We start from the raw sequence: 16349 nt of genomic DNA, 5'->3' as shown, positions 1-16349 counted from the left end.
TGAAAAAAAATAAATTAAATTACGCTGCTACTTTTGCAAAAAAAAACATTAAAGAAATTGAAAATAATTACAAATGTAAGAGTTGAAAAGTGCAGTCAACAGCAACAACTTGCAGAAATATTTAATAAACAACAATAATTTAAAATTCCGTTTTACCCCCCGTAACAGGCCAGCGTTGTCTGTGTAAATCAAAAAAGTAGTGTGTACAGCGTGGTACACACACACACACACATACACAAAATTAAACAAATATACAAGCTACCGCAAACAGTGCTTCGGCACATAAAATAAAGTGCATTGAATTATAGTAAATTTACAAAAGCAAAACCAACAAATGCTGCTTGCATGGGTCTATATGTTTGCCTAAACATACATACATATGCACATGTATGTACATACATACATATATGAACGCGCAAATGTAATCCATGCAGTCACGTAAGAATACTTAGCCGCGTTTAAAAATATAAATAAAGACAGCGACGGAGCAACGAAGCGACGGCTGCGTGTCTATTTGCCATCGCTGTGAGATAACATATCCGACAGATACACACCGTAAGCGCCTAACGTTCTGTAAAAAGATAAGAACTGCATGCACACACTCGTCGATGAGGCTGCACATGTGTGTGAGTGCGCGTGAGTGCATTAAAGTAAATAAAACGTGATTTGTTGGTAAATGCACCGGCATTGTCTCACCAAAGCCCACATATGACAGTGTGTGTGTGATCAAACAGACATAAAAATAACAACAACAAAAAAGTGCCACTCCAACAATAATAAACCTTTGAGGTGTTTATCTTGCAACGCAATCGCTTCACCAGCCACCCACAACACTTTGCACCGTTAATCTGTGCTCTGTTTCAAGTGGAACTAAATAATTACCGCTACATTGACAATCGACAATCCGCACGCCGCCATCATGCTCGCCATTAAGGAGTGCCTCATACGCGAAGGTGTCTTGAATTTGACGTCAACGGCCAATCTGGGCAATGGTGCACTGGGCGATGAAGAAAATCGAGTTGGTCGTGGTGGTGGAGTTGGCGCAGCTGTTGCAGGCGCTGCCGCCGCTGCCACCGCCAACAGCAACAACATTTATGGCACCAAATTTAGTGACGCAGCCGCTGTCAGCAACAATTTGCGCGCCATTAGCGCGAATTACACTTACAACAATGATAATCGTTACAAGCGCTATAATGATAAAATGACAGCATCAGCAACAACAAACACAACAACATTGGCATTCGAGCCACAGCTGGCCAAGTTGAGAGATCAAAGTTAGTATTTAAATTGAAACTTATTGTCACAGATTTTTATAGTTTCTGAATGGGTGTGTGTATATGTACGTAAGTACATATGTGTGCATATACATATGTATGTGTGTATGTGTGCGTTAGTGTATGTCGTGTAGCAGGTATTAGCACTAATTATTTGGCATTATTCATGCATTACTCATTACTAAAATTTAAATCTTTATATATATGTATGTACTAATATTTATTTGTGTTGTTGTTGTTGCTAGTTTTGCAACTAATTTTGGCGTTTTGAGTCAACACTGCGTTTCATATGCATTCAAATTCACCTAATGATCTCAGGTAGTGGTTTAGCGCGCATACTTCTGTAAAGCTTGATAGAGTTGCCGCCAATGAAATATTTAGAAATTAATTTTATAAAAAAAAATTAAAAATTATTCAAAATTTGTACTACGGTTTATTTTTTATTTTATTTTATTTTTTTTTTGCGAAAAGAAAACACTTAGTCATAATAAACAAAAGAATAGTGCGCAGTTTTGAATCAGTATAACCAATACATATCCTATACTTTCGGGTATACATAACCGAAATCAGACTTGGTAGGAAATTAAATAAAATTCTTATCATTTTTAATAAGCCACTAAAAATGAGATATTAAAATTTTTTAGTTGAAATATACAGCCCACAAACGCTCTGTTCAATCAGCTCCATCTTTATCTCTAAAGGTTTTTCTGAAAACCTCAAACCTTGTTTGATGAATATGATTTGCTACTGCAATTTTCTTATACCAATCGCAACACCTTTGTGAAAAATACCATTTTAAACAAAAATCATCCATTACAGTCTATAAGACCTCGTAAAGTTTTGTAAAATTATCTTACTTCTTTCTAATTTTTTTGACTATACTAAAATCCTAAAATTTATGTTTCCCTCGTTTATTCTTATCATATATTTTATAATTTACTACTCATATTAACTTTTTTGTCAGGTGGCAACTCTGTTTAAAAAATATATGTTTCAATTAAAAAATTGTCGAGTACTTTCCTGAATATTTCTTCGACGCATTCCAGTTAGGTGTAAATTTCTTAATATTTTAATCAGTTTTATTTTTGTATATGTGGCAACTATGTTTACAATTTTTGTTTTTACAGATTATATTATTGACGAGACAACTTGAATAATCTCCAAAAGGCTTTCCGAACCTTATTTTGCTCAGCTTCACTTTTTCCGTAGGTGGCAACCCCGTTCTATGTTTTTTTTTTTGTCAATTAGGATTCCGCCAAATACTTTCTTAAAGATATTTAAGATTGGCGCATATTTAATTTTTTTTGCTTTTTAAAGAGGTGGCAACTTTGTTTTAAAATGTTCGATGTTTTGCTAGTTATATTAACGTCGAGTGATCCCCATTACCCTCCAGATGATTTTCTTAAACGGTTTAAGTTTTGTAGTCATTTTGCCATATTTTACTTAATATTATTTTTGCGATAGGTGGTAACTCTAAAATAATGGTGTTAAAATTCATATTTTTTAATTGTATTTCTTAATTTATTATATGAATAATACTTCTCTTTTCCTAACCCCTAACCTTTACTCTCTTCCCAATTAAATTTTTATGTGAATAGTTTATTTTTAACCGCATGAGATTTTGATTATTATCTTTGTACATTTATAAATATATAAATACTTATATACCTACATATCCATATACTTGTATGAATAGGCTCATATTTCACAATAGATCTCATATCTCACAGGTTGTTAACTTCATTGAAACAAAAACAAAAAACAAAAAAAAAAAGCACGTGTGTACTTTTCCGCTCGCTCTTCACACGACAAATTATTTTTCGGTCCATATATTTTAACTATTTTTTAGTTGCCGTCTTCGTTTGCTTCTCATTTATAATAATTAGTTTCGTGTTCTTAGTTTTGAGGTTCGAAGTGCTTTTTTCTCTTCTTTCCTTTTCTTTTTTGGAATCATAATTGTTGTGACATACAGCACTCATTTAAATGAGATCATCTTAATAATTGAGTGCTTGTTATCTCGTGTTAGTGGCTAGAGCAGTCGACACGTTTAGAGGTTTTTATAGTTTGTAGAACAGTATCTCAGATGCTTTGCAAAAAAAAAAAAAATAAAAAATTATTTTCGAGCATTTTGGACATGCCAGTGTTGGAAGGTATCAAATACTGAAGAGAATTGAATTTTTCGGTATCAGTACTTTTAAGCTAAAAGTACTTTTCACATGTGATGTCGCGTACTCTCTTAACAACAAATTTTAATATAATTTCCATAAATATTTAGTATATTTCTATATTATAAACTTTTTAAATATGTATTGAAATTTCTGGAAGCAAATATGATAATTCTCGATTTACCTAAAAGTGATATTTCTGGTAAAGGTTGCAAAATATTTATCTAAATATCATTTCAAAACTTTATCCTATAATATCGTAGAATTATTTCAGATGATATTGATAGTTTATAAATATGGATATGTATATACATATCTGATTTGATCTACTTTTGCTACTATCTACTTTGAATCGTTTCTGAGCACTGATAACAGAGAGTTCGATATTTATGGGGTACTTTCGAGTACTTTCAATCTTTTCTAAGCACTAATACAAGAGAATTCGGTTCTTTCGGATTATAAATACAATTTTGACCTATAATTTTATGCTAATTAGACTTTGTTGCCCAAATCACTAAAAAATTTGATGTGTGGCAACCCTTCAAAAAAAAAAAAAAAAAAAAAACTTAAACAAATAGCGCGTAATATCCTAGATTAGTGTGTAGCATAACTAAAAAGCTTCCACTAAATTAGTCCACCGCTTCTTATCTTTCTCCCCTTTCTCTTTTCGCCAAGTAATGCAAGTGCCTTTGTCGGATTATGTGCTCCGAGTGCAAGTGAATGAAGTGAGCATTTGAGTAGTTTTATTATTAGCTCACCAAAACTGCATATACATAAGTGATCACATCCATTCAACTATAATACTGTAAATAAACTTTAAAGCAGAATTATTTAAAAGTTTTTGGTTGCCGGCAAGTGCTTTGCATAAGTGTAGGTATTTTCGAATTTTAAGTGCTTTTTGTTTCGTTGCTAAAGTAAATATTTATTTATGTACAAATGCTAATGTATCGGCCTACTTCCAGATTTCTCAATTTCATTAATCTGAAGCGCATCAGTCAGTAGATTACATGAGCTACATGAGCATCTTGATATTTAATATCACTACACACTCGTTTCTTCTGATTCCCAATATTAAGGGGGTATTCTACTCTAAAAATCAAATTTTGGGCAGTTTTTTGAATTTTATTAAAAAAAAAACCAAAAATATTTTTACTTTCCTTTTTTTATGGCGTTTTTATTCATATCTTAAGAATACAGAAAAAAATATAAAAAATTAAAATAATTAGAGGGCGGTGAGAGACAGGTGTAAAAAAAAAAAATGGCGCATCCTGGTGACATTGATCCTGACTCTCCTGGTAGTCTGAAAAAAAAAATAATATCAAAAGGAATTCTTAACCAGTAAGGATTCTGTTATAGTCCCTATTTCAGGGCACACAAAATTTTTTTTTTTTTTGAAAAATGGCGACTGCCTGAAAATAAAAATAATTTTTTACCCTTTTTTTCTTTTTTTTTTTTTTGAAATTCCAGAATTTTTTTTTTAAATATTAAAAACAAAGCATTAAGGATTATATAAAGATAAAGGATAAAGGATTATATAAAGAAGGTTCACACAAAATTTCAATTAAATCGGTTGTATAGAACTTGAGCTAATGCCGGTACCGGTAAAAGTAGTTTCGAGAAAAACGCGTTTAAAAAAGTGAGTCTACCACTTACCTACCCACCGGGCTAGGTACTGCGTCACTAAAGTAACTGTACCTAATAAAATAATTTTAATTTTTAAAAATCCTTTGGAGGATATATTCTTAACCGTCTAAACTTTAAATATTAGGTTATCAAAAAAGTCTTGCGGTATTTTTATTGAAGTTTCAATAGTTCATAAACATTTTTTTTGATGACTCATGCCCAGCTCTTGACCGATGCTACGGCTGCTACTATGCCGGTCTCTTTCGAMCAATTCAGCGATTTTATCGCAATTTTCGACGACAGGCCTTCCGGAGCGTGGCGCATCTTCGACCACCTCTACACCAGAACGAAAACGTTGAAACCATCGTTGTGCGGTGGAAATGGAAACTGTATCGGATCCATAAACTGCACAAATTTTATTGGCGGCTTGAGATGCTATTTTGCCTTTATCGTAGTAGTATTGTAAAATACGCCGTATTTTCCCTTTATTTTGCTCCACGTTTCCGACGCTATAATTCACGAACGACTTAAAGGAGCCCACAATCAATCAAACACGTGTTAGCGCGTGACATGAGCTTTCCAAAAAGGTATAGCATGACCCGATGCGACGAATGAAACCAGAACTACGCGCTCTCAGCGCCAACTAGCGAAAATACCGCAAGACTTTTTTGACAACCTAATATATAAAAAAAATCGAATTTTTCAAAATTCTATAGTAGAATACCCCCTTAAGGGGCTATTTCCATTTGTGAGTCCGAACAAACGGGCTTTTCGTCAATTTTTTCTGAAGTTATAATAATCGACGATTAACTTTGAAAAATGTTGGTTTTCCTTGATTCCGTAGACAATCCCAAAAGCTAGTTATATAGTGGTGAGGAGTATTTTTTGCTTTAAATTATGTAAAATCCAAAAAACAAAAAAAAAAAATTGCTAAAGTGTGTTCCAGTTTGAGAAAGTTCCCCACCTTTTTTCGATTTTTTCGACAGGATTGTTTACATATTCTCACAGAAAAAAGTCTAACCGTGAAAGTCACACGATCTTGGTGGTCAATCGACAGGCCCGAAACGTGCAATTATCTGCTCATCGAAGTATTCTCTCAAGAAATGCATTGATTGATACGATGTGTGGAAAGTGGCGCCGTATTGTAAAAACAAATGTCCCCGATATCTAGAGCTCCAATTTCAGGCATCAAGTGGTCGGTTATCATGGCGCTATAACGGTTGCCTTTGGCAGATACGTTTTCAACGGAATCATTTTTGAAGAAATATGGACCGATAATTCCATTAACTCACAACCCACACCAAACCGTTGTTTTTCCTGAATGAAATGACAGTTTCTGAATCTCTTCAGGTTGTTCTTTGTCCCAAATGCGGAAATCTGGCTTGTTTACGTATCCTTAATATTAACACAATTTCTTCTAAATTTTCCAATAGTTCTAAATAGTTAGATTATTTTGTAAAATTAAATTATTATCAAAATTTCAATAATTTTTCTACAAGCTCATCTTTTCACAAATCTTTTTTTTTTTCATTACTACTAGCAAGGTCTATCGATTTATTCAAGGTCGTACTACAATGTAACCATAACCAAAGGTACTTGCCATAGTTGCTTACATAAGCTACAAGACCCATGTGGTATTACATACCCAACACACATTTTCTTTCATATCTTCCTTTCATCAACCATTCTTGTACAACCTTTGCTTACCGCTTTGACGCTGCGCGCAAGCATTTCCCTTTCATGCCAAAGTGCGTAATAAAATAATAACAATAACCACTCGATAGGTACGAGTATTATTGTCATAATTAGCTTTTTTAGGCCTTGTTGCATAAATGCGTGGAAGCCACAAGAGTGCGCATAATTACACACACAAAGGAATTTTTGCGGCTTTTAAGCAGCACACACACGCAAACATACATACATATGCACGTTTGTGGGCTTGAATCGGCAGAATTGACCATGAACTTTGCGGATTGAATATTAGTGAATATCGTAAGTATGTACTTACAACGGATTAACTGGCTACGAAGCCACATTTGAGGGTTTCCTAAGTGCTGCTTACGCAATCTGCTCAGCGGTAAGCGTCTCAAGCTCTGTGAGAGTTAATTATTCACTAAAAAAAATTTTTTTTTTAATGATTTTTTGGTAGAAATGCCTATAAAGCGGTAGTCACGCACCTCACGGTTTGACCCAAATTTCAAGACGTTGGCGCCTTGACAAATTTACATACGTGTACATACATACTTACGATGTGGTGGCATTTAAGTTAAGTTCTAAAATTTCAAAATATTTCAGTTATTTTGCTTTGCCAAAACACAAAAAAAAATTTTTTTTAATTAAAAAAAAAATTATAATAATAATTGTTGTAAAAAAAAAAAACAATTGCTTTCCTCTAACGGCATTGGCCTTAAAATGATTATTTGCGTTAGCAAATCGCCAAAGTTCACAATTTTGACACACTTGGGAAACGTGCTGCTAATTATTCGCATGAGAAATTAAACAAATAGATCAAATTTGCTAACAATTATATTTTTTCTCTTTTATTTTCATGCAAGTCGGTCAATATGTGGTTTCAACATCGCGTTGATTTTGGGATGAATTGAATGTGTGAGCAAGAAAAAGACAAAAGAAAATTATTAAAAATACATTAAAAGCATTTGCACACAGCTGAGCAGCCTAATTTGAAAAATTAATGTGTGATTTTATAAATTAGGGGTAGTACTATATTATTTTCAAAGTTAGTTTTACAACAAAATTTTTCGGATTCCGCAACGTATTTTTCATACATATGGAGGTTCATTAATTCTCCAAAAGAAAACTTATACTTTTTCCTTTTTATACGCTTTTCATCTATATCTTTTCATATGAAAATTACGTGTGACGTTGTTTGTACGCGATGGACTCTTAAACTACTGAACCGATTTGAGCAAAATTTAGCACACTATGTCCAGTTCGAATCAACTTAGAAGATAGGTTGGTCTTCAATTATGTTAATGGTCAAAGCATAAGCGTGTTTTCAAAATACAAAAAAAAAAAGTATATCTATTATTATTATTATTACATTTTGTAAGAAAATGCGGTCACCAAACTTGGTTTTCAATAAATCGATTGTGACTTTTGTTGTGTGGTTTGTGGTACCGTCCAGTTGGATATATTGTCCAAGTCCAGATCATCCAATTCAGGCCAAAAATATTCCGTTATCATTAAGCGGCTAGCGATTCCCATTCACACGACACACGTTAGGTCTGGATCATAGCGGAAGAAGTACGACCCATATTTGTCTCAAGGAGTATGTGTAGTTTGCTGCCTGACCAATAAAACATTTTTTGACGAATTATTGATGAAGCCTTTCAGTCAGAAATGAGCATCGCTGAAGACGATTTTTCGATCAAAATCCGAATCATTTTCAAGTTGTTGTTCTGCCCAATTTACGAACATACAAAGATTATGGTGGTCAAGCGGTTTCAGTTCCGGCGTCAATTGGATTTTGTAGGGATATAGGCCAGTATCCAACTACATCACAGAGCTGCCCAACGTTTGATAATGCCGTGTGAGAGACTGATTTGGGTCTTCCTCAATTGGTATTCTCGACATTACGGACACTTCTTTTTCTCACTGGCACGGGTACATTTTGTGCTTGTCGATCTGATCGGACAGGATAAATTGGACATAGCGCTCTTAAAGTTGAGTCCACTGACTCTGAATTTAATAATTTCGGCTCGTTGTAGTATCGTATATATTTCCAAGATGTATCGGTAAACTTTACTGAAGAAAAATGTGAAAAGAGCGGGAAAAAATATGGCGTCGTTTGCTGTCCCTATCTTTCTACTTTTGTGGTGTCGCTATGAAAAGATCCTTTACAGTTCCTTTATTCCTTATTCACAGAACTAATTATCAAAATGAGGTAATTTTTAAAATTCCATACCCATAGACAAATGTTGTCACACCCCTAGTATTCACGCGCTCAGTGCTGGGGTATTCTATTGAAACTACTTTGTATGTTTGTAGTTTTATATTGATGAATAAAGAATCTCACGCATATCAAACATAAATACATATTCAAATTCCTAATGATTTATTATTGAGCGCACACTTCTCTGGCATAATAATGTGAGCGCCTTTCAGTGTGTTTTTCTGTGTTTTTGTGTACTCTGCGTGCTTTGTTGATTCAATTTTATTATTTTTTTTTATGCGGTTTTCTAGAATTCCTCTGTCCATTGATGCCGATTTCTTTGTGTGCAACAAAAGTGTTGAATACTCGTATGACATATACTATACATATGGGCATACATATTTATATTAATGATATATATATACATATGTATACAAGAGTATGCTGTATATGAGTTATGAGACACACGGATGTGCTAAGATACGTTCCATATTGTCTTGAAATAAATTTAATACAATAGTATAAGGAGCATGCCTCGCCACGTTTGATATAAAAATTTCAAAATTAAAACAGATATTCTTATGTGTAAATGAAATATGTGAGCTATGCTATTTTCTAATGCATTTAAATGCATATTTGTTTTTATTTCGCTGTGACTAGGTATATGGTGTTTCTATAGTTAAGATTTTATTAAAAACTTCATCGAATGCATACCTGTGTTGTTAATAAAAAATATTTATATATTTATTACCACATTATTTAATTATTAATATGATTTAAAGCATTCGGAATTCCAAAATTGCTCTTAGTTCAGCAACATCCTTCAACATTGGCTGAGTTCAGTTTTGCTGCTGCCATTATCTTGATACAATACTTAACAGTAATCGTGGAATACCGCTTTTAGAACACAAGCTTAGTGTTGCGATCGATATCAGGGAAAATTGTGAAAAGGAAGAGTTGACATGGGGCTGGTATTATACGAGAATTCTTTGCATGCATATCGCATTCTAGGACTTTCGGGGTGAATTGTGGAATTGTACGGTTGATTTATATGAACACATAGGCGTAGAAAATACTTGGAGAAGAGTTTATTATGCTCCTTTACAGATTTCATGAGAGCATCACTGTGGAAATGCTACTGAGAAATTTTTTCCTGAGAGGACGTCAAGAGATCTCCTTCCAGAAGACCTGATTGGTCGCCTTATATAGCTAACAACCAATATTTGTTTTAACTGCCGGCTGTGATAATTTGTTGCTAAGTTTACTCAGAAATTCGAATACTTATTAGTGAAAATGCTTCGAAATCGACTAGAAACCTTATAACAGGTGGTTTTAAAAGTTGGTAGGCTAACAAAGAATTTTTTATAAAATTTGTTTTTTTATTCAATATAGTTATCTTTGAGAGCGGTATAACAATTAAAAGCGGTAAAAAATTGTTTTCGTACCATTTTGATAATACATTTTCCTTAATTCTCAAAATAAGCCTCATTTTCTGCGTTTCCTTCCACAGTGTTGCTAAAGTTCTATCCAGCGAATATTCTGTTGAGGTCTGAGAACAGCAAATAGTCACTGAGAACCAGATATGGAGAATACGATGACTGCGGAAAAAAATTTTGACAGCCTATTCATTGATTTGTAAAACTGTACGTTGTCTTGACGAAACTGCTCTTTCTTCTTCTTCAAACGGGATCGTTTTTGCGCGATTTCGTCCTTCAAACGCTCCAATAACTTTATGTAATGGTTTCCCCAAATCAATCCCATCCCAAAATACTGGTGCTTTAACCTTGCCAACTGAATTTTGCAGTTCAGTCGATCTCCTATGTTTTCTTCTAGGCCAGAAGGATCGCGCAGTCGTGCAGAGGCTGATGATCAACAAATGCCTGCTTAGCGTACGAGAGGTCCGTAGGTCCAGTGAAATACAATGCGTTCCCATTTCGCTGTGAGCAAGTTAAGAGTGCCCTCTCTTGCTTCCGGCGATTCCGCTATGGGCAGGCAACCGATCGTTGCTCTGCTGTCGGAGTGAATGCTCAAGAAAGAAGTTGTACTTTGGATCCGTAGTTATACAGTTACCGTAATAGTAGCCACTTCTACACTAAATTAGTTCGGAGGCATAAAAGTAAACAATGATGGAAACTTCCGAGCTTCTTAGCGTGTGTAGCCTTTTCGGGCGTCCTCCATCAGACAAATACACCATCGAATATTTTTGGCTTGACGGCGGCTTTGTAGAGCCAAAACAGCTTTGATGGGAGTCGCCAGCTCTTCCCTATAGCTCCTCAACAACAGTATGAGGCAACCGATGCCTTCTTTATCCTCTCCTCAATAATGGAATGTTAGACTATAAAAAACTTTTGCACCATCCGACATTATTTTATTCTTCAAGCTTAATTTGCTTTATTTATGCTTATTGTAACCCGTTATAATTTTGTTCTGTTAATCCATTTGATTATTTATTGCCATGCGTGAAATTTCCGTTTGTAATTTCTATTCTCTGCAATGCTTGTGCATTTGGTGGCAACCACAACGATCGCAATTTCTATGAAAATATTTACTCTTTTTGCTTTTGTTTTGTGTAGAATGCAGCAAGCGCTCATGAATCTTCTGTCATTCAGCCACCCACTCGATGTTCGCCCAGCTTTCTGCACTGTCCCTTGCCACGAGATAAATCACTTTTTTCTTAAGGAAAATTTAGAAAATAATTTTCGATGCGTTTAGCCGCAGCCACCATGCCATATTGCACGCCAACGCTGGCCTGTGTGAAATGTGATTATTTTCTGTTTAAAGCATTGACATTGCGCTACTTGGCCGCCGAATGGGAGCAGCCGCTGCAGCTACTTTAACGCCACTCTAAAAATACCTAAGTATCTCAGCCGCGGCCACATGTATCTAGAAAAATTTTATATCGAAGCAGAATATATGTGGTGGCTTTTTCTCCACATACTGGGCTGCGGCGCAATTGGCTGCAACAACAATAATTTTTTGAATTTTGTGCCTAAATTTAAAAATGTTTTCATCATTTTGCCTAAAGACTTTTCTATAAATATGCGCTGTCAGTGCACAGATCATGAGTTGTTTTTATTACTTTCAATCAGTTTTTTTTTTTTTTTTGTTGTTTCGCATTTTTTCATATTTTCAAATGCAATTTTTGCCACGTTCCTCAACGAGCCATACAAACACCAGTGTCCATCTGCCTAGCGTGTTTTGGTTGCTGTGTGTATGTTTGTTTATTTTTTGCAACGTCGCTATATTCATTTCATGCTGGAATTTCGCGTTGAATGTGAAAATTTTACAATTCATAAACAATCAGTCACGCATGTGGCAGCGCCCACTCTTTGTCAAACCGACGCTGGCTGCATTTCGCTGGAGCGCAGTATGAACTATTTTCTAATACCAAAATAGTTCGTCATACCGGAGCCATTATGCTCAAATATTTTTTCGCTAAATGCTTGAGATTTTTATAGATACACGATCTCATCAAATTTGACCCGGACTGATAAAAAAAAACATACTCGATATATTGAGCCATTATGCCCAAACATTTTTTATTATTAAATTCTTGAGATTTTTATAAATACTTGATCTGATCAAATTTGACCCGGACTTACCCAAAAAAAAATGTTCACTTATTTGAACACAAATCTTTATTATCGCCTTTAAAATAAGCTCCAATGTTCCACACATTGATTTACACGATCTGATCAAATTTGACCCGGACTGACCAAAAACATTTTCACGATTTTGAACACACATTTTTATTATTGCCTCTAAAATAGTCTCCAATAGTCCAACCGCTTGTTAAAAGCCCCGCTTGTGGTGATCTTCAGCGCTTTCAGGCCTTCAGCCAATTTTGAATTTTTGAGTTTCGGAAATAATGTCACCTTTCGTCACCGCAAATAATGTAATGAATGAATATAAGATTTTCAGCTACGTTGTCAAACATCTCTTTGAACACTCTACTCTTCAAAGGTTGTACCTAAAAAAATTAAACTATTCGGTACACGTGTGCAACTTAAATGAATCCGTCCGGGTCAAATTTGATCAGATGATATTTATTTTTATTTTTCTACTTTCAACAATTAGGCCTCATTTCGTTTTATTTTATTTCAATAATCACATTTCTTTAGAGCAAAATCGATTTTTTATTATATTAATAATTATGACGGCAAAATAAGCATTATTCAATACAATATAAATACTCTATCGCATCATAAATGAATTACTCAACATTAAGTTTTGTTGTTTTTGTGAACCAAACATTGATTGCTTTTACTTTTCTCCAAGCAAAAACAATCACAGCGACAACACTTGAGTAATCAAATCAAATTTGGAGCATGCACTTCCCACTGAGTGCTTTGGGATTTAACGAAGTGGAGAGATTTTCATAATACGAATATAAAGTGTAGAACAAAACTACAAAGATGCGAGTAAGCAGAATTTATGATTTGGTAATAAAGAGCACGCGTTTATGAGGATAGTGGTGGGCGGTAATTGAAGCCATAAAAAAATGTAAAAGCTACTAGAGAAGAACAATGAAGAGTTCGACGAAACATTGTTATTTATATGGGATTCTTTACTGAACGTGTGTCTATACTACGAATCAAATCATCTATGATTTATTGCTTTCACATGATCTTTCATAGTCTAGGGATCAATATTTTTATACTCTCGCAACAAAGTTGCTAAGGAGAGTATTATAGTTTTGTTCACATAACGGTTGTCCTAAAACTAAAAGAGTGAGATATAGGGTTATATATACCAAAGTGATCAGGGTGACGAGTAGAGTTGAAATCCGGATGTCTGTCTGTCCGTCCGTCCGTCCGTGCAAGCTTGTAACTTGAGTAAAAATTGAGATAATATATCTTGATGAAACTTGTCATGCGAGAGTATAAAATGTTCGGTGACACTCGAACTTAGCCCTTCCTTACTTGTTTTGTTATAAATTGTGGAGATCATTTTAACGGCTTGTTCACGAACACACAAAATAATAATTTTAAATGACTCTAATTAGTTTGAATATGTAGTATATCCACCTCTTTTCACATTAAGTGCTGAAGACGGTTTTACAAAGTCTCTTACGGTTCTAAAAACCATTCACAGAAGCAACTTCGATGAAAAAATACCAAATAGCACAACAGCGTGGTTGCCATCACTTTTTGAAAGACTGAGCGGTACAATTATTCATCTCCGAGAATATTGATTGCCTGAATAGATTATGTTTATCTCAAAACTATCAGCACTATACTTCCCCCCCCCCCACTAAATATCATGTTGTACTGGGCAATTTCATTATTCGAAGTATGTACAGGATTTGATAGCTCCACTATTTTCGTAGATAACTTCGAATTACAGCAGTACGATTTTATAGTGAGAACATTTTTATGGAGAATTAATCGGAAGGTTTATAGGACCGATTCGCGATATATTATCAGTCATATTGCGCTGGGAAAAGGCAGGAAATATAGTCATTTTATCTCCGAAAAATGGAAATAAAATTGTAGTTCCAGCTGAAAAGTATGCTTGTATAAGGAAGACTATATCATAAAGCTGCTTATTTCTATCAAAACTTTTTCCTAATATTTGTAAGTTTAAGTTTAAAAGTCTTGCAACAGTCTTCATTAGCCAAATACTCTTACTCTGCTACAGATCAAACTCGTTACGGGTTAAACTTCGCACTAATATTTGTTTCGAAGCGTTTAAGAAGTTTCAGATCACCTTAAATGTAGAGTTGCCGCAAATAATAAGCATAATTATACCCTGTACAGGGCATATTAAGTTTGCCACAGTCTTTTCCACCAAGCAAGCCCTTTTGCTGCTTTTATTGGACCACTACACGATATAGCCGGCCGTTCAAAATTAAGTCTCTCTAAGAAGAAATTATGCATAGTATATTATTTATAATCCTACAATCTGCGAACATATTATTCAGATCGAACCAATATAACATATAGTTGCCATACAAACTGACCGCTCAAAACCAAATTATTATAGTTTCATTTAAGCCGAAATGAAGGTTTAGGTCTCAGTATCCAGCGAGCGTTAAGCATTTTTGCTTATTTATGTTAACAATAAATTATCAGACGGCTGCCACGTTGGCAACTTATGCCAACATATTTTCAATGCACGCGATTGTTTATTTGCATGTGGGTGTTGGATGCTATAAACACGAGAGGACAAACCAACAGCCAAGCAGATATGATGGTGGCTTTACATATATGTATTGTATAATCTATGTATTGTATATATGTATGTGAATATGTGTGTGTCCAGAAGAAACAGTGTTCACGAGACACATTATTGCAACACCGCCGGCAACAGTTCTCCCTTCACACACATACACACACATATGTATAAACAGTTATGCAAAACACCAGCCACCAGCTACCAGCAATGAAACCGACAATGAAATGAAAAGGAAAAAACAACTGTCAGAAAAATAAAGCGCAACACTAACAGCGAGCGGCTAAGCGAAAACCGTTTTTATTGTGCTGAATGTGTGTAATTCGATGCAAAATACAGTTTATTTAATTTCACTAGCGCACTTCCTGGGACTTGGCTGCAGATATGCAAGTTGTTTTTTTTTATATACATATGTATATAGATATTATATGCAGAACATATATGTATGTCTGTACCTATTTTTACTTAGATTTTGCTCTTGCTTGCATTAATAAATATATATCATAATTTTTATTTTTGTCTTTGTTGTTGTTTTCCCAACAATAATAACTTCCTTTGAGTATTAATGTGTCATGCCGTGTGACGTCATAGCGTCATGTTTACCCACACACATTGTTATCGACAAGCTTGTGTAGGTACAAGTACATGCGGCCCACGCGGCGTATACGCAACGTAATGGCAACGGCGAGAAATTGAAAAATAAAATTAAAAATTTTTTTTTTTCTATGAATGAAGGCGCAAATTAACGACAATAATCGCAAAGTTTTTTTTTCAATTATTTTTAACATTCTTTTTTATACATGAACAGCTATCTAAATGTACATATGTATAAATGTTTATTGTGTTTTCCTTTGACGCCATTGTCATTGTGCTAATTTGTGAATTGAAAATCTCTGCATATTTGGTATGTTCCACTTTGTCATTGAAATCGAAAACGAAATCTAATTAAAAGCGGCAAACAAAATGCAGTTGATTGAAATGTCAATTATTGTTGTTGCTTTTAATGCAGTGACGAGTGTAATTGTAAAGTTGTTGAGCATTTGATTGTTTGTTGGCTTTGTTTTTGTATTTTTTTTTTGTTATATTTTTTTTTTTGTTTATTTCTTTTTGTTAATTTTTTTGTTTCTTTTTTTTTTTTGTTTTTTTCTTTTTGTTTTTTTTATGTTTATTTTTTTGTTAGTTTATTTTTTTTTTTTGTAAATTTTTTTTTGTATATTTTTT

The 16349-nt window shown here is 34.2% G+C and overlaps 1 protein-coding gene across 22 annotated transcripts in view; it reads left to right on the top strand.

Moving 5' to 3' along the window:
• LOC108976888 (supervillin) overlaps positions 1-16349 on the top strand; it is a 423491-nt gene that overhangs the window by 204291 nt on the left and 202851 nt on the right. For 6 of the 22 annotated variants that reach the window (XM_018946300.1, XM_018946299.1, XM_018946302.1 and 3 more), the window contains exon 2: positions 169-1274. The exons of the other annotated variants lie outside the window; for them this stretch is intronic. In XM_018946300.1, the coding sequence (XP_018801845.1) occupies positions 920-1274 (355 nt within the window). In that variant the 5' untranslated portion in view covers positions 169-919. The remainder of the gene's footprint in view (positions 1-168; positions 1275-16349) is intronic. 22 annotated transcript variants of the gene reach the window in all.

Source organism: Bactrocera latifrons, unplaced genomic scaffold (genome assembly GCF_001853355.1).
Source record: "Bactrocera latifrons isolate USDA-ARS-PBARC rearing strain unplaced genomic scaffold, ASM185335v1 scaffold_81, whole genome shotgun sequence".
In the NCBI taxonomy this organism is placed as follows: domain Eukaryota; kingdom Metazoa; phylum Arthropoda; class Insecta; order Diptera; family Tephritidae; genus Bactrocera; species Bactrocera latifrons.
This window is presented reverse-complemented; position numbering and strand designations above follow the sequence as displayed.